Raw genomic sequence first — 26249 nt, 5'->3', positions numbered from 1 at the left:
GTAAATCAAAATTCGAATCCTATAAAACTGTAAATTTCTGTGATAACTGCTGCTATATCTATTAATTGTTACTGTATATTATATATTGAAACTTTCTTATCTGTTTTTGATATGTATGGCTTACTGCCTCTTTGTTCTGCAATACTCATTCACATTTCTAACATCAGGATACTCACTGATACTTCTAATATCAGGTGTGACTAATTTGTAAGATGATGGTACTACCTTAACACATGCTCTCCCTCAAAAAGTTAGGTTAAAAGATGGTCTTAGAAGTAAGACAGTATTATTTGTTACAGATCTCATAGTTGGTGCAGCCAATGGAAGTCAGTAATTTCTGGGGAAAACTTGAAGATTAATAGCAATAACATTTTTGTGTTTTTTTTTTTCCCCACTGTACCCTGCTAAGCATCAAACCTTCCCTATCAGCCATGTCTATTAATTTCCCCATGCTGTGGATTTCACAGTGAGGGCAATGGCTGACCATGGAAGGCCATCATACAGGCAGCCTCAGCAGTGGTCTGTACTCTCACCAGCATCCTGGTAAAGATGACATATTTATTTGGCTCAAACATTTGTATGGGCAGGGAATGGATAACCAACATTACTGTAGGGACCATGATGGCCTCAAAAAATGCAGTTGTATGCTCCTGTGCTGTTGTGAAATAGTTATCTCTGAAATGGCTTGGTGGCCTTTCCAGTGATGGATTGTAGCACTGGGTAGTCCCAGATCAATCCACTATCTCCCAAGATGCACACTCCCATGCTCACTTGCCAGCTCTGTCAAGTGCTTGAGCCATGAATAGAACTCTAGTTACCTGGGCAGTACTCAGGGCTTTATCCCTTTACAGCACTACAGCAAGAGTAATAACATCTTCTTTAAGAAAAAAAAATGATAATGGAAAATAATTAGGGTAGCTTTTTATTTTTCATAAGGGTTAACTACAGACAGTGTAGTTATATTTAGAACCATGCTGAGTCTAGGTAGGGAGAACCTCACAATCAGGAGGCATAGGATGTCTATAAGCATCATATCCTGTCTAGAACTGGAACTGTCTGTGCAGCTGGCAGATGTTTTAAAAGCCAGCAGTGCATGCATTTCTTTATATATTTACTTCAATTTGTTAACTGCAGTACAGCGCTGATCACAAATGACCAATTTCAGTTTCAGGAAATGTAAAGGCCACAACAGATGGGGAAAAGATTAAAAAAAAAAAAAACAGCTAAACAAGGCTGGATGGAGATGCATAGGGAAACACAGGACAAATGTGACACATCATAAACTATAAATTAGGGAATGGAAAAAGTCATCAGACAGAAAAGAACAAGAAAATCTAGAAAGTAGTAGTTTAGACAATGGTATAAATGAAAATATTGTGGCCAAAACAGTAAAACTAGAAATTAAAATACATAAAGTTGATTAAGTACTTAAAGCAAGTTATTTAGGTTATTGGCCCTCGAAACCACATCAGGCAGAAAGAGGAAGCAAGGCTGAACTTTGACAAACAAACGTTGGAGACAACAGTGAATATAACTGCAAATGTGTTAGTTATTTAATAATTTCAAGAGTGAGTTAATTCAGAGAAAGTGCAATTGTGTAAGAACTTATCATAACTGAAGATGTTTGAGTATATTCACTGTTGCACTAATAACTGTAAGGAATTCTACCACAGAAGGCCCAAATTTTGGCCCAATTTCCAGAGCTTCGTCCCCTTTTCCCTCCAGGTGGAGCAGACATCCTCAAACCTGGACACTGGGATATCAGGAGTATAGCAAAAACATTGATCTGCACAATCTCTGTTTCTTTCCTGCCTTGGCATTAGGTACTATGACTGCTTGGAACCGGAGAAACAAATGGGCTGTTGGGATGAGTCTCCAGGAAAGTAGCCCAAGCAGAAGTCCTCCAAGCTGCCTCTTCAGTTTCTAAAGTACCCAGAAGTATGAGTGCACCTGGTCAGGGTAGTTGGGAGAGAAAGTGAGAGAAAAAGGTAGAGTAGTTTCCCATCCCAACCATGGGATGCCACACAAAAGAAAAGAGAGAGAGAACGGTTGTGAGGGGAGGATAGTAAGAAATAATTATGACCATACTCAAATATCTACAGTTATGGTAAGTTCCTACATAAATGCAATTTTTTCATTACATGAGTCACTGCTGCAGTAATAACTCTTGGGAAGATTCCCAGAGATTATGAAGCAGTGGGTAGCTGATCTTGAAGGTGTAATAGGTTGCATGAGTCCCTATAGAATGCCCATGGCAAACCCAACCCTAGTCTCTGGCTTGGTTGCAATGCTTGGAAAAAGTGTTGACAGAAAACCAGGAGGTTGCTTCCAGGCTGTACTTGGTATTAATCCCTCTAAAGAAAGTCATGCAAGCTGCAGCTGTAGTGGAATACATCCCAATATGCTCTTTTACATTTTTCTACGGAATGTTAGCAGAAGCAAATTCAGTGTGAAAGCCAAGTTTATGGTCATAGCCTTCCCTGTATCCATACTAATTAATAGTTCCATAGCAGATAGATATGTCCCATCACTGCGAAAAAAATCCTACATCATACCACTGCACAAAGGCAGCACATCTACATGATTTAATAACTACAGACTTATAGTGATTCTCTCGCCGCACTCCAAAACATTAGAGAAATGCATTCCTATGCAGCTGATGTAATGTTTAATCTCAAATAATCTGCTCGCAGAAACACAACATGACTTTGGGCACCAGCACAGCACCACTACTGTTCTACTACATCTTAGCAATATAATAAACTGACATAGAAATGATGGTCTGTTTGTGTCAACGATGTTCTTAGACTTCTCAAAGGCATTTGATACTGTCTCACACCAGTAACTGCCCATTTGACTCTCCTCAACTGGACTTTCACAATATTCCTTGTTGTGGTTCTTTTGTTACCTATCTGGAAGGCAACAAGCTATTGAATGGCAACAAAACTACTCATCCTTTCAACCAGTTACTACAGGTGTCCCTCAGGGCTCTATCCTGGGCCCGCTCCTATTTAATATATTTATTAATGACCTCGATACCTCCACTCACCACGCTAGTTTAGTTCAGTACGCAGATGACTCAACATTAATATGTGCAGCCTCAACAATAAATAAGTTCCAAGACATTACCCAAAAATCATTCTCCTCTGTAGAAACCTGGCTTAAAGAATCAAACCTCCAACCCCAAGAAAATTAAGTTAATCCTTTTCACCTCAAAAAGATGCCAAAATCAAAAGCAATCTTTTACCATAAAGTCAGCAAATAATATTGTCATTGAAAAGTACAGTTTTGTACCTACCATAAATGTAGATGTTCGAAGATCCACATTGCTGCAGTCCTAACACTTGGGGTAGTCCGCTGTCCCTCGGTCGGCCCGAATATCAGAGTATAAGGCTGACGTCGGTCAAGGCGCATTTGACTGACATCAGAACGTCAGGGTACAAATGCGCATGACCGACGTCATATCCTCAGTCTTTTCTTGCCCCAGATGTCAGAAGACCCTAAAAAGAAAGGTCAAAACCCATAGACCACAACTAAACAACCAACCAGCCAAACACCAAAAATATGTACAATATATACAATATATACAATATGCACAATATACCTCAGATGGATAACCCAACCCACACAACCACCTCAAACTACAGAGGGGAAGGAGGGAGGGTAAATTGGACTGCAGCAATGTGGATCTTCGAACATCTACATTTATGGTAGGTACAAAACTGTACTATGTTCTTCATCTCACATTGCTGCAGTCCTAACACTTGGGTAGAATCCCAAAGCAGAGGTAAGGGAGGATGGCTAAACTATAATGAAGCAGGAGCTGCCAAAATGCCCTGCAACACAGCAGTGGCAAAACCAGCCCTGAATTTAGAGTACAATGGAAGGTTGTAATGCCTAGAGAAGGTATGCACTGAACTCCAAGTGGCTGCCTCCAAAATATCCTTAGTTGCCACCCCCCTCAAAAAAGCTGTTGAAGTGGCAGTAGCCCTAGTGGAATGAGGCCTAATCCCAGCTGGAATCTCTTTGCCATGATGGGAATAACAGAAAGCAATGCAAAATCCAATCCACTTAGAAATAGTTTGTTTTGACACGGGCTTGCCCTGAGAGCACAAAGCAAAAGAAACTAATAACTGCTGAGATTTTCTGAACCCCTTAGTTCTGTCCAAATAATATCGCAACTGCCTGTGTACATCTAAAGTGTGCAAAATCTTTTCCCTTTTATTTTGGGGATTTGCATAAAAAGTAGGCAAATGAATAGTTTGGTTTAAAGCCACACTAGAAACCACTTTAGGCATAAAGGAAGGATTAGTACGTAAAGATACCCTATCCTTATGGAAAATTAAGAAAGGCTCAACTGCCATAAGGGCCTGCAATTCAGAAACCCTTCTTGCAGAGGTAATGGCCAACAAAAAAGCAGTCTTCCATGACAAATATTTCAACTCAGCAGTAGCTGCAGGCTCAAAAGGTTGTAGAGTGAGTTTCTCCAACACAAAATTGAGATCCCAAGCAGGAGTAGGAGCCCTTCGTGGGGTCTTATATTCTTTGCCCTCTAAGAAATTGCTTGAACAAAGGATGAGAAAACAATGGTGGGTCACAGTTGTAGTGAGCTGAAATTGCTGCAGCATGAATCTTAATAGAAGAGAAGGACAAACCTTTGTCTAACAACTCAGTAAGATATTGAAGAGCCACACTTAAATCAGGCTCAGAAACATCCAAATCCTTAGCTGCACTCCAAAACAAAAATCTCTTCCATTTATCTGCGTACACTTTCCTTGTACTAGGCCTTCTAGCTTCCAAAATCACATTCAAAACTTGTTGTGGAAGTTGAGACCCTCTATGGTTTAAAACAGAATATGCCAGGCTGTTAGGTGAAGAGAGTGAAGTTTGACATTGAGCAAATGACTGTCCTCCTGGGACAACAGATGTGGAATCAAAGGCAAAGGCCATGGAGGCTTCCGTACTAGACTTCTCAGTAATGGGTACCAGTGCTGTCGAGGCCAATCTGGAGCTATCAAAATCATCCTTGGCTTGTCCTGGCTGACCTTCAGAAGAACCTTTGGGAGGAGAGGCAGAGGTAGAAAGGCATACACATGAAGATTTTTCCAAATGAAAGAAAGAGCATCCACTTTCCAAGCTGTGGGATGAAACCTCTTTGTGCAAAACTTTGGCAGCTGGTGGTTTAGTGGAGAAGCGAACAGATCTATGTCTGGAGTTCCCCAGGACACTGTCAATTTCTGAAATACATGAAGATCCAGTTTCCACTCGTGGGGATCCATGATTTGTCTGCTTAACACATCTGCTAAGGAGTTCTGTGCTCCCGGCAGAAACCTTGCCTGAAGACTTAGTTGTAAACTGAGAGCAGTCTCCCACAAAATCATTGCTTGCCTGCATAGAGGATAGGAATGTGTTCCCCCTTGCTTGTTGATGTACCACATGACAGTTGTGTTGTCTGTTAGAATCAACACCTGCCCTGGAAGAAGTAAATCCTTGAAAGCTATTAATGCAAACTGGACTGCTAACATCTCCTTCAAGTTGATATGTAGATGCTGTAGTCTGACAGGCCACTTGTCTTGTATCCACTTTCCGCTTAGATGAGCTCCCAAGCTTTGTCCGAGGCATCTGTCGTTAAAATTTGACTCGCCTCTGGCCGGGTCACAGAGAGTCCCTTGTTTAGGTGACATTCCTGAGCCCACCACAAAATTCCTTTTGAATGCAAGGTATTATTGGAATGACAGTGTCCAGATCCTGGCAGTGCTGTGTCCATACATTTTTGAGATACCATTGCAACTTCCTCATATGCAGTTTGGCATTGGGAAGCACCAGAATACAAGATGCCATGAACCCTAAGGCTTGAAGGACTGTCCTTGCAGTCAGCCCGGACTGAAGAGATAGATGATGGAAGTAAAGGGAAAGATTCTTTTGTTTGTCCGGGGTTAGAAAGGCCATCTGGGATGCTGTATTCAGTCTTACACCCAGAAAGCACATGTCTTGAGAGGGTACTAGACTGGACTTTATTTCGTTCACAGAATACCCCAGGCATCTTAGCACTGCTATCACATATTCCAAATGACGAAGAAGCTCGTCCCTTCCTTGAGCCAGAATCAGGCAATCGTCCAAATAAGGATAGATCTGTATTCCTTTCAGCCTGAAGAAAGCTATCACTGGAGCCAGAACTTTCAGAATACTCTGGGCGCAGTAGATAAGCCAAAGGGCAATGCAGAGAACTGATAGTGAGAATTCCCAGTCCGAAAACGCAGATACTTCCTGCAACTTAGCCTGATAGGAACATGAAGGTAAGCCTCCTTGAGATCCAAAGTTACCATCCAGTGATCCTTGCCCAGCAGAGGTAAAAGCTGTTGTAACGTCAACATTTTGAACTTGGGAATGTCCAGATAAGTGTTGAGGATAGATAAATCCAAAATTGGTCTCCACGTGTTCCCCTTTTTTGGTACAAGGAACAGGCGAGAATAAAATCCTAGGCCTCTTTCTGGCATAGGAACCGGCTGTATGGCCCCTATTTGGAGTAACAGAGAAATTTGCTTGTGAGCCTCTATTCTTTGTAGAGGAGGAATGTCTGGCATGCCTTTGAAAGGAGGCAAGGTATGGAAATAAAACCTGTAACCGTGAAGTATGATATCCAATACCCATCTGTCTTGGGTAATCAAACTCCAATTTTCTTTGAAAAGTGCCAACCTTCCTCCCAAAGGTGCTGCCAGGCGAGAAGGTTCTGGCAGCTGAAAAGGTAGGTCATTGGGTCTGTTTACGAAAGGACTGACCCCTGCCCTCACCCGAAGACTGTGCAGGAGAACTCCCTGTTCTAGGCCTGAAAGAGCCCTGACCTCTGCCCCTGCCACGTCTAGGTCTACCCCTAGACTGGGAATCATAAGAAGGATACGTCCACCCCTTAGTAGGCCAATTTCTACTAAACTTAGGAGGCTGAACCTGCAAAAAATCTTTAACAGTCTGCATAGACTTAGCCTTGTCTTCCATTTTCTTTAAGACTGCCTCAACAGGAGAACCAAACAAGACATCTGATTGCAAAGGGGCATCCAAAATCCTAGTTTTAACATGGTCAGATAAATTTTGATCCCTCAGCCAGGCATGCCTGCGAAGAACTGACCCAGTGGCAGCCACCCTAGATGAGGCCTGTACTGCATCAAAACCACATTGCAAAGAATGCTTACCCACCTGTTCAGAAACATGCACTAAATCTTGTAACTCTTTACAATCAATACCTTCCGCCAGAGCATCAACCTTAGATTTCAACTGTGAAAGGAGATAATTTTGATATTTCAACATGTGAAACTGGCAATTCAAAGCTCTCATGGCAAGAGTGGAAGAAGTATAAACTTTCTTTCCCCATCTATCCAAGGCCCTGGCCTCTTTATCAGCAGGAACCGGATTCTTGACAACAGAAGCCTTAACACCCTTAGGCCCCTGGCTAACAGTTTCTGGGTCTGCCCTAGGACTCTTAAAAAGATACTTATGAGCTTCAGGCACCCTGTAATACCTATCTGGTTTAACAGGAGCAGGAGGCAAAGAATCAGGATTAAGAGAAGCCTCTGCAAACACATCTTCCACCACATTCAGAACAGGAGGTATAGCCAAAGGCCTATGCTGGGGTAAAACAAAATTCCCTAAGCCTTTTCCTGGAATCAGAAAAGTCCTGACCTTGCCATTTAAAATGCTCTCTCATGGAGTGAAGGGTCTCTGAAAAAGAAAAATCCTCAGGAGGAGAAGCAGAAGGAGTAGAATCATCCACATCAGAATCAGAATAATGAGAATACTCCTGCAAGTCTTCAGTCAAGACTCAGACACATCCAAGCCTGCTCATAATCCCCAACACTGGTTCCATCCTAGGCCTCTTATCAGGAGGGGGCATAGAGCCTCTAATTAAAGTAATTAAATCTTCTGCCATTTTAAGCATGTGCTTCTTGGGCACAGAACCTGAAGAACTAGGAGTGACACCCACAGAAGCTAAACTAGACCTGCCTCTAGGAGAAGCCTTGGAAGCAGAAAGAGAGGGCATAGACCCCTTAGGAAGGGAGGGGAGTACAGTTATCTGAGAAGCCCCTACAGCCTGACCTGCCTCCTGGGAGGCCACATCCTGTAAAATCAAAGTTTCCCCCTGAGACTCCAGAGAGGCCTCCGTCGGAACCACCGGTTCCACTGACGCCTCTAAAGAACCGGCGTCCGGTTCGGACGACTCCTCTAACCTAGGTTTAACTACCTTGTCCTTGCGCTTCTTTGAGGAAGCCGGCGTCGGAGCATCCGACAGCATATTGTAATTGCACCGCTTCCCAAAGACCAACCTGGCACAATCTAACCTTCGCTTTATAGTGCGTTTATTGAACCTAGCACAAAAGCGACACCCAACAACGTCGTGCTCAGGTCCCAAACAAGGTATGCACAAATTATGGTAATCCCTATGCGGTATCTGTTTCCCACAAGAAATACAGTTATTCACTTTTTCTGACATCCGGTAAACCACCGAGGCAAGAAAAAAACAAAATATTCCCCAACGGGGTACTTAACCAACTCTGACTTTGGTCTGAAACTCCGAATTCGAAAAATTTCAGAACGCCGAACGGCACTTGCAACACTGCTTCTGCATTGGACCATGCGGCAAAAAAGACTGAGGATATGACGTCGGTCATGCGCATTTGTACCCTGACGTTCTGATGTCAGTCAAATGCGCCTTGACCGACGTCATCCTTATACTCTGATATTCGGGCCGACCGAGGGACAGCGGACTACCCCAAGTGTTAGGACTGCAGCAATGTGAGATGAAGAACATCTGTAACTCACTGCAAACTTCTAGGCATTACAATAGATGACAATCTCATATATGACCACCATAAACTGCACACCATTAAATCTATACAGCAGAAATTAGACTCCTTTTACTGGATCAATGAATTCCTTACAGATACTGCAACAAAAAACTGCAGCTACCAGCTTCTTACTGCCGACTCTCTTATACACTGCTCCTATCCTAACAAACATAAACAATACTCAAAGAAAGAAACTTGCCTCCTGCTACAATAAAATAGCTAAATTTGCCACCAGCCTCCTACATAGGACCCACCATTGTCTTAGCTTAGAGCAATTAAACTGGCTTGAACTGAACTACCACCTAATATACTGACAACTAACTACAGCACACAAACTCATTTATCATCCAGAAAAATGCTCTGCACTACTAAACTTTTTACTGTCCAGCAAGGGACCTCTGCTCTAGTCCCATATTCTTACTACTCACAAATACGTCAAATAATGTTGGGGATGGCTTGCTCTACTACCAATACAATATTAAACTTTGGAATAGTATGCCCATGCAAATAAAACTTACAAACTCAATCATTTTAAACCACTGCTTAAACAACATCTTAACCAATTCTGGCCCTGTACGTGCCCATCACAGGTTAAAACTTTTTCACTGTACAGTACTAGCCAAATACTCTCCTTAAAGATGATATTCTCAACCTCTTAGTGAAATGACAAAATTTTTATACATAACTGCTGCGTCTACAAACCACTAAGTTCCACGTGTGCTTTCTCTTTAGTAACTTCCACCTCTGTAAAATCTTAGAATGTATATGTATAAATGTAACTATTGTTTGTGTATAAATGTAAACAGAAATGTAACTACTCTGTGTTTGACTGGAACTTAGTATAATGCAGTGTAAGCAAATGGAGCTTTTCTCCCTGGGCCTTTGCTGACAATGGGTATTAACCAGTCAGACCTTCCTGTAAAATCAAAGACAAATAAATAAGTTGTGGGCCATTTTCCATTGCTTGCAATGCCAGCTTGGAGAATGGGTAAGACTGAGTGATCCCTACCCTTTTGTAGATGTGTTGTTTGTATGGATGTGCATGATCTCTTTTAGCAATTTTCCTGAAAGCCACAGTGGTCAGGATCACTGCCATCATCTCCTTTTTTACTGATGTATTTTCGATCAGGTTTTGACTCTAGGCCCTCTGGATGTTCAGTTTTTCTCACTCGGCTACCCAAACCTGCGGAGTCTGTGGTGAGCTGCTGAGTGTCTAAACCTTGCTCAAAAGGTACTCCCTGTTTGAGGTTTACTTTATGAACCCACCGTTATAGCTTTTTTAAATCGTGGGATTGGATTTCCCCAAGGTCTGGGCATACTGACACCACATGTTCCTGAGGTATCACTGAAATTTCCTTATATGTAGTGTTGCAAGAGTTACCATCAAAATGGAGGAAAACAAGTAATACGGTGCTCTTAGGAACTCCCTAGCTCACCATGTAGGGCTACTGATTTAAGTAACTTGTCAGGAAATCTACCTTTTCTGAAGGGAAGAAGACCTTCTCTTGTTCCATGCCTAAGAGGGCCTGTAAAAAAAATAACCTGTCTTATGGGTGTTCAAATGAGATTTTGAGAGGTTTACAGAAAGATCCAAGTTTTGAAAGCAAGTCTAGGAGAAGTACTTTCTGTATCGTATGGTGTCTCTGTCTGGATGAAGCAGTCATCCGGTTAAGAATAAATCTGAACGCCTTTGGTTTTGTAATAGGCTATTACTGAAGCCAAATACTTTATAAACACCCTGGGTGCTGTAGGTCAACCAAAGGGCAAAGAGGTGAAATGGCAATGGCAGCCCCCTTTTTATTTGGTACTACCCCCCTATGATCTCCTGTGCTAGGAGGTTTTATATCACGGGCTTTTCATCTCATGAAACAGGAATACCAGAGAACTTTTCTCTCTTATAAGCTACAGGTATATTCCTGTTTCAAAATTTTAGCACTCATCTGTCTTGTATGACAGGTTCTATTTCTGCAGAAAGAGGCCCAGATGGCTCCATATTTTCTGGGAAGGGAAAGTATGAATAAGTGGGATAAGGGCAGTTATAGTTTGGGGTGGGGTATGAGGGGTAGTGTCGGAATGAGCAAAGGTGAGCCATTATTGATTCCTTGAAGGATCTTGGCTCCAAGAGTCCTCAGGCTTCCAGTTTTGATCATGTCGTCTCTTTTTGTAGCATCCTTTTTTCATCTTTCTCCCATTTTCCTTTTTCCTGCCTCTGGTGGAAAGGCTGGCTTTTTTACAATTAAGGATGGAGGTACAGAAATGGAGGTCAATTACAAAACACTTCACAAGGCTTAGCAGATTGCAACAAATGTTCACAGCCTTTGAACTGAAAACAACCTCAGGCATTACACTTGAGAATAGAGAAACAATGTTTGCTTGGAGAGGGCTCTTAAAATGGCAAAGAATGTCAAATACTTGGAGAAATCATTACTTGCATTGGCATAGCATGCACCCAAGACATATTTATGAAAATATCATGGAAAATCAAACAGTGCGAATATCCAGGTTATGCACTGAGGAAGATACTTATAACAAGGAATATGAATTACTAAAAGATCATCTTCGCCAACGAGGTTATAATTAGAGAGATTTGACAATGACCATGGACCCCCATGCCTTGAGGAAATAATAAGGGTTGTCCTTATTATGAACAGTTAACATCTGATATGACAGGAACAATGGATAGAATGGCACCACGACAGATGAGGTGTGCTCTTACTTACAGTTCTGATAATACGCAGATATGTGAAGTTATTAGATAAGAGGAAGAGTAAATTAGAGACCTAGTGGATGAACAACCTAGATTTGTGTATAAAAATAGAAAGAACTTAAAAAGACTGCTGTGTAATAAAGATGGCCATAGAAGCAAGCCAATACAAAATAAAGCAGGAGCCAAAAAGTGTAGAAGATGTAAGGCTTGCCCATTTATTAATTCCAATTCAGGTTTTAAATATCCTAACATAGACAAGCACTTTAATTTCCAGGTTACTGCAACTTGTAATAGTGAACACCTGGTTTATCTTGCTACCTGTAAACAGTGTTCAGCCTTTTATGTAGGCAAAACGGACCAACGATTAAAAGATTGTATCCTTAGGCATCTAAGAGATATAGCTCATTTAAACCTACAGAATAGCCTAGCGAGTCACGTTAAACGTTTTCCCACACATAACTTTCATTTTCAAGTTATTGAACTCATGCAACAAAATAACAGAGGAGGGGACACATATAATATAACAGAAACCCGGGAAATTAAATGGATAATGAATCTCAGAGCTCAGAAACTACCTGGTTTAAATTCAATGGTTCCTTTAAAACCTATTTTGAAAAATAGACCTGTAATTGTTAAAAAATCTAAGTAGGATGATCTTTGTTTTTTAATTGGAATCAAACCGGAAGAGCTAAACACTGATTGGCGCATGGATACTATTTGTATGTATGCCTAACCAAAGGAACTATATGAACTGAAGAAGGCTATTAGCTGAAAGCGCTTTTCGTCATTTGGATTCTGTTGTTTTGTGCTGTGTTTGTGCTTTTTATATTAAACTGATTTTAATTTTTATTGCGTGCTGTGGTGGTGCACTCAGTATTCTTGCTCTAGTCATTGTTTTTGACTGGAGCACCTTGGCGGTATAGGATTTATCATTTTTCTACCACCTTAGTACTAGTACTATCCCTGCCTTCTGCACAACACTGAAACCATGCCAGTCCCACAATATTTAGAGCTCTTAACATTCTTGACATGATTTCATCTACTCCCACAGCCCTATGAGACATAAACTGCTTAATGAGTCTGTTTATCTCAATGGCTAATATAAACTCAATCCCAAAGAAGGTTATGGCAGTGCCACTTCAGAGGAGGGCATTTCCATCAGATATATGCATTCTTCAAAGTAATCCTTTCACTACCAAGCAATGTCCCCAGCTGTGTTCAGCATTTCTCCACCTTTTCTGAGAACAGTCAGGATCTCAAACTTTTTCTCCTTCCTAAGTTACCAGATAGTTTGTCAGATCCACTTTGAGGTCATCGAAAATTCATCTCCAATAGCCTGGTGGTCAAACATCTCTCACATCTAAGCCTTTGCATTACTGACTGCCTCAATCACATTTTTGCCTACCAATACTTAGTGGTCAAATTCAGAGACCTATCCTTGCCTGCAGTGCACAGAAGTTCTATTTAACATGACTGATTCTCTCTCCAGTAAGTCTGAGGATTTCCACCACTAAAAGCACTAGCTGCCATTCAGGATACCTCAAGTACTGAAGCCTTTAACATGGTTCATTTAAAATCCATTATATCAGCTTCCACTGGTGCACATGAGAAACTTTTCCTGTACACTACACATTTCGGTTTTATGGGTATATCCAGAGAGAAACCCCTCCCCCCTTCACTGTCTGACCCAAAATCACCACTATGTGATAATAAGCTAGTTGCTCAATAGCGTTAGGTCTCATGACAAGATTACAAAGTCAATTGTCAACATGAACCAAGAGCATCTCTGATACCAAATACTTAACATTCCCTCTGTGTTCATACAAAGTGTTTGCTATGGACAATCCATGACCAGCACAGAAGTCTAGCAGCAATTCCTTATTTAGATTCACAGCAGGCAAGCAGAACATCTCAATCATGCACCCCAGGTGTCTATCATTCACCACATGAACAATGAAGTCTTGCACAACTACAGTGTCCGTAGGTAGTAACTTATAAAGCATTGCACTCACAGTCTCTGAGTAGGTGAACTGGTTCAAATAACTGTTAGTTACATTCGCACAAACTTCAGGAGTCTTCCTTTCCATGCCACAGTAACAGTAAGAAAACCTCATCTACGGACACAAATTCCAACTTTACAGCACTCAGTCTGAGGCTTGCGCATATCCCATAAACCCTATATGATGACTTTCCCGAGGTGCATGTCCAGTGTAGGAGAGCTGCAATCTCCTGATAGTTCTACATCACGGCTGTATGCTGAGGTAAAACTGCTTAAACATAGCTGGTACTTTTCAAACTCTATACAACCTCTTGCTCCTTTGCAGTAACAATTCATAACAGTAAGTTAGCACTGCATAAATGTGTGACTTTGAGCAAGTCAGTTAAACAGACACCACTCTGGGCTGGGTCTGAAAAAGGACCATGGAGATCAGTACTCTACCTTGGTAAACAAATACAAGTAAAATGAAAATAAAATAAATTTCATGTTGTAACAGTCAGTTTCCATTGCCAGAGCATTATTTGTCCAAAATTATCCCACGCCTGTGTGCACTTGACTAGCAAAAGCAACCGACTCCTACCTTTTGTCTTGTAGATGGTGCGTCTGCATGCCAGTTTCAGTCAGCATTTTCTGGTTTTGTACATCTTGGCTACACTGGTCACCAGAACATTAAGAACTCACCAGGGATAGACACTCTGAGTCCTGGCTCTGGGGTTAGTATCTCTGTTTTAGGTGACACTCCAAAATGCAATGACTGTAAAGTCACATGGTCCTGCTGAGCAGAATTCCAAGAAAAAAACTTCTAAGATGTTTTTGGTGAGTAGAAATAAAATAAATAGTGCTACTCAGAGGATTTAAAGGTCTTGGCAGATTTGGTTTCTATTTGTGTGATCATACCATGCTCCAGTGTCACTGTAAATTGCTTATATAAAGTGTCAGTAGTCCATACGACAGACAGGCAACATTTGATGAAACTCAAATCCCTTGTATAGGACAGGGACACATAAATGAGTCATACTGAGCAGGTACATGGGAAGGAAAAATGTACCAGCAGTGAGATGTTGTACAGACATCATTTTAAAGTCCAAAGTAGCACACGTATGTAAGCACAGTACGACTGAACCATTTTTAATGAACAGTGTAAATTACAAGGCATTCACTGTTACTGTTTAGATACTATTGTATTGCGTTTGTTCTGGAGTATTGTCATTCTACATTCTGTACTCATTACCAGCACGCGTTGCCTCTTCAGTAAAGTTTGTTTCTTGGCCGTATGTGACAACAGGTATCCTGTGCTGACTATGTCCACCCAGTCACCATTATCTAACTACTGGTTCAGGCTACTGTAGTCATTAGGTAGAAACTACTATGAAACAAAGTACTTAATTAGTCAACACTGAAAATGAAACAGAAACACACATTCACACAATGGCACAACAGAATCTAAGGTTGGTAAATAATATGACTTACAGAAGGTACCAGTTTTGTGTAGAAGTACATGTTCATTCCCTCACCAATGATTACTTCTGGGCTTACACCATCCTTAATCAAGTTTTGCTTTTTCCATTAAATAGTCACTTATGTACAATCCGCTTGCAGTATGAGTAAACCTCATATTTTATAGAATTTAAATGGGGTCTGACACATTTCTTTAGTGGTTTACAGTAAGGGTATCAAACCCATCCAGCCAAGCATGAATTAAAGAAGGCTGCAAATTCTAAGCAACATGTGATTGCATGACTGCAATGTTACAACACAAGAATTGTTATAAATACAGCAACAGATGCCAGGTAAAGACTTTATAGAGACTGTTAAAATTACATTACTGATAAATATATGAGAGCCCGTCATACAAAGCCACACAGTACAACTGTTTGCATCTAAGCTTCTGATTTGTTTTACATACTTGTGACTTACACACACATACCAATAAATGTTATATGCTCATATACTAAAAAAAATTGAATGGGAAGGGATCAAATACAACTGGTCAATCACAAGCCAATCAAATTATACCAAAAAATAAAAGTTAAACATATTTTGCAGTGGTAAACCCCCTGCTCGCCTTCATACCATCTGCTATTTTTTATATATACCAACTCTGAGATTGCAGTACACTGGGGAAAGGGCAAATTCTCCCACCCCCACTGTACCACGACCTTGCAAAGCAAAAAGCCAGTATTTGCAAACAGATGATTTTTCAATCACCTGTACTTTTTCTTCACTTCAACAATTTGAATTGTTGACCTCTTCTCTGCAATCCCAATAAACATATGAAAACATACAGAGGATGAAAGCTTGGTATTACCGATATTCCTCCACACCTCTTATTCATTCTGACCTAGGCACCCCCTCCATCAGCCTGTGCACCGACAATTTTTCTGGCAGTGCATTCTGGGGCCCACTCACCATTTCTGTGAAGCAGCGTTTTTTTAAACATAAGCTCTGAATCGTCCCCTTCTAAACTTTTGACTGTGTCTGTATCTCTCCCTTTTGTTTATTTTGCTTGAACTGTTCTTTGCATTTCTTGTGTGTTTTCTAATGTAGGCATGCTAATGCCTCAGAGTTTATCTTCACGCTGCAGTCCCCCCACCTCGCTTAGCCATTTGTTAAATCCACTCCATACATTCATCAGACTGATCATGTCTGTGTAATTTCATGAAAAACAGATGTGCAACTTTTCAGGTACAGTTTTACCAGTGCTGTATAGAACAAAAGGATCAAATCAAGGTCAACTACCTCCAGTCCTATATTCTACATCCCAGCATCCTACTGGTCCTTATCATTACCCTTTTAAACATTCAGCCTAAGGAAGATGGTAAATTCAAGATCTTTTTATTCTTTTTCCTGCATAAGAGCACCTATCCTAAAATGCATGTTTTTTTTCTCTAGATTAAACTAAAAGTGTTTTTGGATCATTTATAATCTCACGTCTATAGGATTTCTGTCCTAACTGCATAAATGTAGGCAGTGCTACAGATAAGGAATTATTTACATCACTTGCATTCATAATGTTAATGAACTAGCAAGTATTAATAGACAAAGCAGTGCGGTTTCTACATATAATCTTACTTGTTGGAGATGATGAAGCAAAAATCTGCATTCAGTTTAGTATCATTTTGCAGTCATTCTCAATGGGAACACTTTCTACATATAGTAATCTTCACATTCTAACACAGTTTTAACAGACTACTATAATCACGTTTCCTATTTAATGCATCAGAAATACAGACCGTTAATCACAGAATGCATTAAAAGACAGACACAGGAACACAGGAAATTGTAGTGGGTGGAGTACAGCTAATCATACTGCGACACAAAAGTCATCATTTGCCATTATGGAAAAATAATACGCAAATGATTTGTAACTCATAACAAAAGCTTGTAAAATGTGATCTTTCTAAATCTTCATTGCTGACAGTGAAGGACTGGTGAGGAAACAAGAATTAAAGTCTCCTGTCTTAACCCAACCTGTTAACCTGCCAAGAACACTTAATGAAAAATATTAATGTTACTTACAACCACACATAACAAAACAGGCTAGCATTCTTTGTGAAGTATCTCTTACACATTTTGCTGAATAAGGCTGATACCCGTATTGGAAAAGAAGGGGCCTATGCAGCAACTATAGCTGGCTGCAGCCTATAGTACTAACATATAAAATGGAAGAAAACAAAGGCCACAGTCTTGACTTCTTGGTAGTGGTATTAGCTGCTTTAGAAAGCTCCTCTATTAGGCATTAAGTATAACATATGTAATATGACCCTTCCTCTATCCTACACAGTATAGGTGGTAGGAGAGAGAGCCAAATTGGATTCAGCATATCTTCCTGTAAAGATAGTGGAATATATGTGCCTCATTCAAAAGTCAGCAGTCTTATGGGTACATCAAGGCAGTCCTGTGATTTTGTGTTCAAAAAGAGCTGCAGGGGACACCTCCTGCCATCTGCTAGTGCTGGAGTCAAAATTCACAAAGTATATGCTAGCCACGTGTGAGTAAACTAAAAAAAAAAAAACACAATAAAAGAACAACTCAGCATTCTTCTTGCTTTTAACTGCCATATTCTAGGAATCTGACTAAAATTTTGCAATCTATATTACACTTGATTTCATGAACTATGTCTAGTACACAATTTTGTCACATTTATTCTCCCTCACCACTTACCAGATGAAGGCGGAGTTGATCGTCTGGAACTTGGTACCATGTCACCTAAACTGGAAGACGAGTTTCCTCCGGATTTACTGAAGCACAGATGAACATAGATATGTTAACTTACAAAACAATGTACATATTTAGTAGTACATATTTATAGTTAGTACAGATAATAATCCCGAAAGTAATACTATCAAATGCAGTAGAATTCAACAGGTTTTCTATGCTGTTGGACACAAAACATTCTATCAAGTTATAGTTAACTGCCTTCTTTTGTAAAGGATTCAGGTGGAAATAAACAAAAGTTATTTAGTTATCATAACATTAAATCTAGGTGACATGAGTGTATCATTTTCAAACTCAAGACTTGGCTTTAGGCTCAGTTCAGCTCAACACATAATACAATTCTCAGCCTCCAAATCCTTCCCTTTCCCATAATGCACCACATCCCCATAGTCTCCAGACTGAAGCAGCTTGTCACTCAAGACCAAAGCACAAATGATGAAAAGTACTAAACTGACTACATAATCACAAACCCTTGTTTGCCTCCTCTAACAGCTCACTTCATACAGATCAGGAGGAGGATGATGGGTAAACTGAGGATCATACTAGATGAAAAATGTTAAATACTTAGCATAACAGCAGATCTGTATGCAGTAAAAACAGGTTTAAAGGTGGCAACATTAACTTCTTCAACATAAAGTCCAAGTCATAGGGAGGTAATGGGTTCTTAAACAGGAGGAGGGTGTTGTGATGAGTAAGGTACCCTTGAAAATAAGTTACACATCTTAACAGAAGACAATGAAACACGATGGAAACCTGGATTAAACAATATGAAATAGCTGAATGGCAGACTTTAACAGAGGAACAGTTAAGTTCACACTAAGCTACTTGGAACCATAATTGATGGCCAACTAAAATTTGACCTTCACATACAACAGTGTATTAAAAAGACACATCAAAAACTTGGACTACTCTATAGGAACAAGAAATTCCTAACACCTAATTCCAAACTTTCTCTGGCTCACTCATTCCTCCTTCCCTGCCTTCTCTATGCCTCACCAATACTTACACATATACAAACAACATTAATCACCAAGTTTGAACAAACATATAACACAATAGCTAGATTTACCAGCAATCAACCCTACAAAATCCATCACTGCCTCACTCTAAAACAACTTCAATGGCTTGAATTCCCCCAACTTCTGCTTCTGTCCCACGTACAATTCACACAGTCCATTCTTAATAAACCTACAGCCTGACCCTCCCTTTTCTCTTTAGTTTCCTTATACACCCCTATTTGCATACCTAGCTCCAATCAAAATCTTCTGGATATTTACAAACCTAACAAAAAACACAGGCAAACTTTTATACAAATGCACAATGTCCCAAGTGTGGAACAAACTCCCTACTAATACCAGAAACATTAAACTCACTAATAACTTCAAAAGAGAGCTTAAAAGCTATCTAGATAACTCTTGGTCCGGCCCCTGCCAAGCCCCCCCATTCTCTCTTCACTTGCCTTAATACTTCAACTCAAACCTCTCTAGACTTTATGCTTCATCTGCAGAAGACCTAACAATTTTGCTCTACTTTTGCATTTTCTCTTCTTAACTAAATTAATTGTAAATATTCTTCACTCTCAGCTACATCACTTTTAGTTACATTGGTCTATAAATGGTCCTAATGTGGAAACTAGCAACAACTTGTTTGACCTCAAACCTGTTCCAACTAACATCATAAGAACAATGCTGAAAAAACTGAAACCTTCACCCTTAGCAGCTGATCAACTTCCCAGTGAGTACCTCAAACTTTCAGCTGATGATGCCACAGCTCTGCCTATCTCCAGTTTGGTAAATAGATCTATAGCAGAATATGTCCCAAAATTCTGGAAAATTTCCTATATCACCCCTCTACAAAAAGGAGGAACATTAACAGAATTAAACAATTAAAGACCATAACCATCCTTTCCCCATGTCAAAATTCTGCAAAAATGTAAACACATTCAATCACAATACCTGCTATCTCACAACCTTATTTCTCCCTGCCAAGATGGTTTCAGGTCGAAACACAGCACCACCACCCAACTCAGAAATTCAAACCTGCAAGTAGCATTAATCTTCCTAGACATTTCAAAAGCATTCAACACTGTCTCCCATCAGAAACTCCTTAATACTCTTGCCTCACTAAAACTACCATGACTTCCCTCTCCTGATTCCAGAGCTATCTTACTGACAGACAACAAGCAGTATGATGGAAATCCGAACTCTCACCATTTCTGCCTGTCTCAGTTGGAGTCCCCCAAGGGTCCATACAAGGGCCCTTTCTTTTCACCATCTTCTTCAATGATCCAGCCACATCCACAACACATGCTAAAGTAGTTCAGTATGCAGAAAATTCAACTTTAATCTGCTCAGCAGATATCTTACTAGACCTCCAAAGAGTAGCCCAACAAGCTTTTAATGATATCAAAACATATCGACGTAAATCACAACTAATCCTCAACCCTAAAAAGACACAGTTAATAGTATTTACCACTAGCAAATAATAAACCTACCACCCCTCCTTTCACCATTCTCTCAGCAAACACAGTCATCCAACTAGCTGAGCATACAAAACTCCTCGGCATGATCATCAACAACAAACTCAGAATTGACCAACACATAGCCATCACAACTAAGAAAGTTTAGTTTAAACTTGGCTCAGTGTACAGAAGCAAGCCATTCCTCACTGACAATACCAGACTAGCCATATCTAGAACCGTCCTCCTCTCTATATTCCCTTTATGCTTCACCCTCTTTACCAACATAAAAAATCAGACGTAACCAAATTGGAAACTTGCTACAACAAAACAGCCTGCTTCGCAGCCAGCCTTCCTCACCAAACCCGCCATTGTATTGCTTTACATAAATTAAATTGGCTCGAGCTAACCAACCTTCTCCATCTCTACCAACTTAAATTCACACACAATATCATCTTCCATCCCGACAACTGCCCATCTCTCAAGGAACTTGTTGTTCCCTAGTCATGCCCATGAAGTCTAAGATCTGCAGATAGAAACTTGCTCACAATAAACAAAGCTAACAACACTCACGATAAAGCCCTATTCTCACATCAAACAGTCAAATTATGGAACTCTCTACCCCACACCCTCCAAAACACACCTGAATCTATCAATTTCAAACAACTACTATTTGAACATTTATCCAAAAACTGGCATTGCTCCTGTACCAAACCTGACTGACAAGGTATCTATAACTCTCTCACCATACTGTCTACTCCTTACCTCATTTTCTCCCTCTCTTCGGTGTTACCACTGCTCATGAAAAAAAAAACACAGTATTTGTTCATAACTATTATTTAATACGTACACAGTACTAATTTTATAATTCTCGCAGTGATCTTTACTGAAATACTTGTGTGATTTTCTTTTTTGAACTTGTATCTACTAGAAAACAGTACTGAATACTTCTTTTGTATAGTCTAACTGAATGATGTGTATTCTGCATCTTGATATATTTTATATATATATATATATATATATATATATATATATATATATACACATACTATTGTACTACTTATTGTATTTTGCTTATATTTTTGTAGAGCTTTTCTCCCTGGACCTTTGGTGAAAATGGGCTTCTGGCCCAGTCAGACTTTCCCGGTAAATAAATAAATAAATAAATAAACCTGGCATATGTAATGCTTTGTTAACCTCACTTGTATATAGTTTGTTTTTGCTCTCGACAATCAGTCGCTACATAAATAATGTCTGTCTCTGCTCTACATTGACCATCTATTTTTTATCTTGTTGTCAACTTCAAATGTAATTGCTATCTTACAAATGTACATTGTTAAAAATCTATCATGAATTGTTCTTGTTAGAATCTATTTTGAATTTGTACTTTTTTTTGAGCTTTCTCCTCAGGTCTCCACTGAAAATGGGCTTCTTGCTCAGTTGGACTAACCTGGTTAACAAATGACAAATAAATAAATGACACATATTTAAGGAACAGTCCAGAATGGCTAGTAGAAAACATAAAAAGGGTCTAATACTTTTGAAGAAGCCCAAACCACAAAATATGTCCAATTGCTTTTGTTTGTTTTCCTGATGTTGGGTCTATGGGAGAAGGTAAGAATTTGGTATGCAGCATTACTGGGCATTATAAGAAGTGGAGAAATCATAGAAACTACAAGTCCAGTGAGTTTGAAGGTTGTGTGCATTGTAAAATACCAGTCTCAAGACTTACCCTCCACTATGAGGAAGGAAAAATATGTCAGGGATGGACTTGCAAGTACCAATCCAGTTACCAAGATGAGTTTTTAAGAAGGCAAATGTGTCACTCTGCTAAACTTGCAGAGGCAATTTGTTACAGAGACAGAGTAACCTTTGGGTGATTAGTCTATCCTGCCAAGTTTTATTTATAATAAGAAGGTTCAGACCTTTGGCTTGGGTGTTCATGCATGCATTTGTACTGGTCATTGGTTTGTAGTCACTGGCATATTTAATTAGTCATTGGTCAAAGTTTTTGGTATGGAGATCAGAAAAATATATAAAAAAGGAGAGGTCCCAGTACTGAGCCATCTGATACTCAACAAGTTACTTTCTTTCTGAGGTGTCACTCACCACCTTAATTGTGCAAGTTCTATCCTTCATGCAATTAGTAGTCCATCTGAACTCATAAAGGTCTACCTTTAGTTCTTTTTGCTTGCAATGCCAGCATGGGGAACAGTGCTGAAGGCCTTGGCCAGATTCAGATATGCTTTGTGGACTGAATGGCCACTGTCCTTTGTGTCTGCATCCTTCTCAGTGAAGTTTACCAAATTGAGTAGATGTTCTGCCCTTGACAAAGCCAAACTGTTGTAGTCCAGTTGTAAGAAATTTTTAATACTGCAGTTTAAGAGGTCCAATATAGTACTTTCCATGGCTTTGAAAATTAAGCAAGTTAGACTGATGGGCCTGTAATTCCAAGAGCCTACAGTAGGGCCTCCTTTGTGCAGAGGCACCACTACAGTTGTTTTCCAAACTTCAGGGACAGACCCTCTGGCTAGGCTTAAGGGGTTCAGTGAGGGCATCTATGTAAATTGCTTTGGCCCACTGAATTTGTGTTTATAGTTTTAGAGGTATATACAGGGCATGTTTGTGGTAATCTAAGGGATAAAGTTCTGACTAAGATGCAAGCAACTTAAATTCAGCTAAAAGTTCATGCACATGTATGAGCTCAAAGGAGAGGATGGGAGTCAGCATCCATTGTAGGAGGCTGGGAGTTGTCTCTGGCTCACCACTTGGGTAACACTTAGATGGAAAACTAGGTGTTGCATCCATAGGGCACATGTCTGTGAGCAAGCACTGTATGCATGCATGTATACAACACAAGCGAGACAACAGAAACGGCGCATGCCCAGCAGTCATCAGCAGGAAGCAGAAGCTCAGTCAGCTACCTGAAAGGGAGGAGACCTGCTCCATTGGGGGAGGGAAGACCTCCTCACCAGGGTAAGCTGATCTATTCCCTGCCACATCACTCTTGCCATGACAGGATAATTTGCTGAAGAAGCATCCAAGGCAGTAATAAATAGACAGTAGAACTCTTCCTAGCCCAGGGGTGCCTAGCTCTTGTCCCCTTTCCACTCCCACTCCACAAAATATTGAGTGGGTCATCTGGGTGACGGTAGTGAAGCCATCAGGCAGTGTATGCTGGGAACTAAAAAAAAAACTGATACAACTAGGATTTAAGGGGCCCATTGGAGGAGTGTCATGTGACACTTGGAATGGGGTAGTAGTAAAATGAAAGCTACCTTGAGACTTAAGCTTCTGAGGCAATGACTCTCTAGAAATTGCTGTAGAAGTTGTGTATCTGCTCACTGGATAGATGGGATCCTCTATGAAGGAAAGTCTAACCATGTATGACAGTGTGTCTAGATGACAGCTTATAAAGGGAGAAGAGCTGTGATAGCTCCATGTGTGACTTCACAGTGTTCACTATAATGCTTAAAGATTTGGAATAGAAGCAGTAGGGACTCTTGTGTTGAAACTAGACTGTCCATAGTCAACCTGGCTAGAAGCCAGTCATATAGACAAGGGAGCATCTTGACATCTTGCACCCTCTGATGTCTTGCAATCATACTTACAATTTGGAGAACAAGCAGGAAACTGAGCTGAGGCCAAAACATCCTGAAACTGGTAATGGCTGGCTCCACCCTGGAAATGTATGAATCTCCTTGGCTGCTTTGTGATCATTATGTACAATTATGCATCCTGGAGTATAAAGAAAACATCCAGTCTCCTCTTTACAAGCAATAAAGAATCACATGCACCTAAACCATGGGGAACTTTAGTTTGTGAAGATACTCATGGAGACCTTTAAGATCTAAAATTAGTCTTCCTGTCATTGCAGTGACACTCAGAAGATTCTTCAATAGTATACTGACCCACTATGGTCTGGTGAGACCTCCTGGGTGGCCCTTTTTTAAATGTGTCTCATGATGTCTCTTCTTGATTCACTAGTCTGATGGATGAAATATGACAGGAATGGAGGGCGTGGGTTTGTGGGGGTTGTGGAATGGATTAACCTTTGGCAATAAAATATCATGACCACTACCCTACAAGATGGGCACCTACTCTGGCAGAAGGAGCCTTTGACCCCCTACCCCCGTTTCTAACGAGTGAATGCTGGGCAAGACTTCAGGATTCTGTTGCTGCTATGACCTTTGCAGACGAGAGGCCATGTTAGCCCTGAATATGGCAGTTATTTCTCCCTCTGGGCAGTTACCTGATGTGCAAACCTACACGACCATTTTGGTTCTTTCCTGACGGCTGTTTTCTTTACTGCTATTTGCTCTGTTTAACCTGCATTTGCTGAAAACTCCTCTACATCCTGGCAACATTATGCTGCTGGTCTCAAAGCAGAAGCTTAAAGCCATGAGGGTTTTCTTACATACTCTAGAGCTGTAGAGGTCAATGGCATTACAGGGGGGCATTGCTGAGGGGCACCTTGAAATTCTTAGCAAAGTTATTTGGGCACTGATAGGCATGGCAGTAAATGCTTGTGCTTGTTGCCTCAATACAGCATTATGTACCAGATGCATGTTCAGGTTAGAAATAAAAGACCTACATATCTGGTTCTTTCCTTGCCTCCTCACTACAAGAGAAAGCATCTTGTCTACAGAGAGCACAAATAAGATGGTCAAGGAACGAGATCAGAAATACTCATGCAAGATTTAGATTTTCCTGACAAATGGGGAGTTCAGTAGGCTATCTGCCTCATTTCAGCTTTTCTCTAGACTTGAGTCATCCAGAGCAGACAGTGAGGAGTCATCCCCATCCTCTGCATCTAAAGGGAGATGACATGCTCCTTACGTACAAGTCTCTCAGGTTGAAGGGCTCCATAGATGAAAAGAAAACTGGAGGATTATCCAAACATGTAAAACTGTTCTGTCTGACAATTTCTGATCCTCTGTTTTAGGCCAGGATGATCAGGAGGCCACAGGAACAGAGTTAAGGAAGACAAATTATGCACCAGAACCAGTGCAATAGCAAATACTGGGGAGGTCTCATTTGTGGAAGTATACCATGTACACACTGCGCTTCACTCTGAATGTGTCAATGGCACATAGGACATTCATGCTGGCAGAAGAACATCACAGACTGGTACCAAAGTTGGCAGCAAACCACACTAATCTATCTATTCTTAACAACAACAACAAGATATCCAAAAGCATCAATGTCAATGCTGAGTCTCTTGCCCCCTAATGGTTTGAAGGTAGTGAATGCAGAAGGCCAGAACAAGGGTACTGGTGTCAGTGCCAATCTTGACATTTTAGTCCCAAAGTCTGGATATAAAAGGAAAGTGATGCCAATGTGGTTGAAACTGACAAAGCCAGCGTCAACAGTAATGTTGACACAGGAGAAAGACAAGACTGTGGTTCCAGTGATACTGACCACAGTTGATGTCAACACACATACCACTAGCAATTGTGGCACTTCCTTGCTGCTTTCTGGTTCCATCAACATGGGCATCAAAGTTGGGGTCAAGAGAAAGTAATGAAGGAAAAGACACAGAATGCCTATCCACTCTGGAAATAGAGGGGAAAGGATTAGAAGTATCTTCAACTGTGCCTTTAAGTGAGCCTCTGCCATCTTCCCATTGTCAAAGTCTACTATAAAAGAGTGACTGTGATGGTAACAAAGTGATCTAGTGTACCAGACGTCTTGGGGGTCTAAATAAGGGAAAACTACCTAATCATACTTTTGAAGGAGGAGACAGACTACCTTACCTTAACAGCCTAGGTCTGTTTTTCACAACATGTATCAACTTTTGAATATCAGAAACAATGAAAACCATTTCACTGTCATTTGTATTGTCTTCTTCAGTAATACAGAAAACTAATTCCTTGAACAGCAAAACCCTACTCAGTCCCTTCTTTCTTTTTAGTTATTTGTCCATACATTTAGGCTTTCAAAAATGTAGCTGTTTTTCCTTACAGGGCTAACTAGCATCAGCACTTTTTCTGGGGAACAATCCCTTGTGAACTAATATTTTTTTCTTTC

At 40.4% G+C, this 26249-nt stretch overlaps 1 protein-coding gene across 11 annotated transcripts in view; it reads right to left on the bottom strand.

The window, feature by feature from the left end:
• Window positions 1–26249, bottom strand: part of CACNB2 (calcium voltage-gated channel auxiliary subunit beta 2) — a 1902347-nt gene that overhangs the window by 369950 nt on the left and 1506148 nt on the right. For all 11 annotated transcript variants that reach the window (XM_044064636.1, XM_044064629.1, XM_044064630.1 and 8 more), the window contains exon 5: window positions 17708–17784. In XM_044064636.1, coding sequence (XP_043920571.1) covers window positions 17708–17784 — 77 coding nt within the window. The remainder of the gene's footprint in view (window positions 1–17707; window positions 17785–26249) is intronic.

The sequence above is a fragment of the Protopterus annectens genome, chromosome 3.part0 (assembly GCF_019279795.1).
Source record: "Protopterus annectens isolate FY-2018-M chromosome 3.part0, PAN1.0, whole genome shotgun sequence".
Classification (NCBI taxonomy): domain Eukaryota; kingdom Metazoa; phylum Chordata; order Ceratodontiformes; family Protopteridae; genus Protopterus; species Protopterus annectens.
This window is presented reverse-complemented; position numbering and strand designations above follow the sequence as displayed.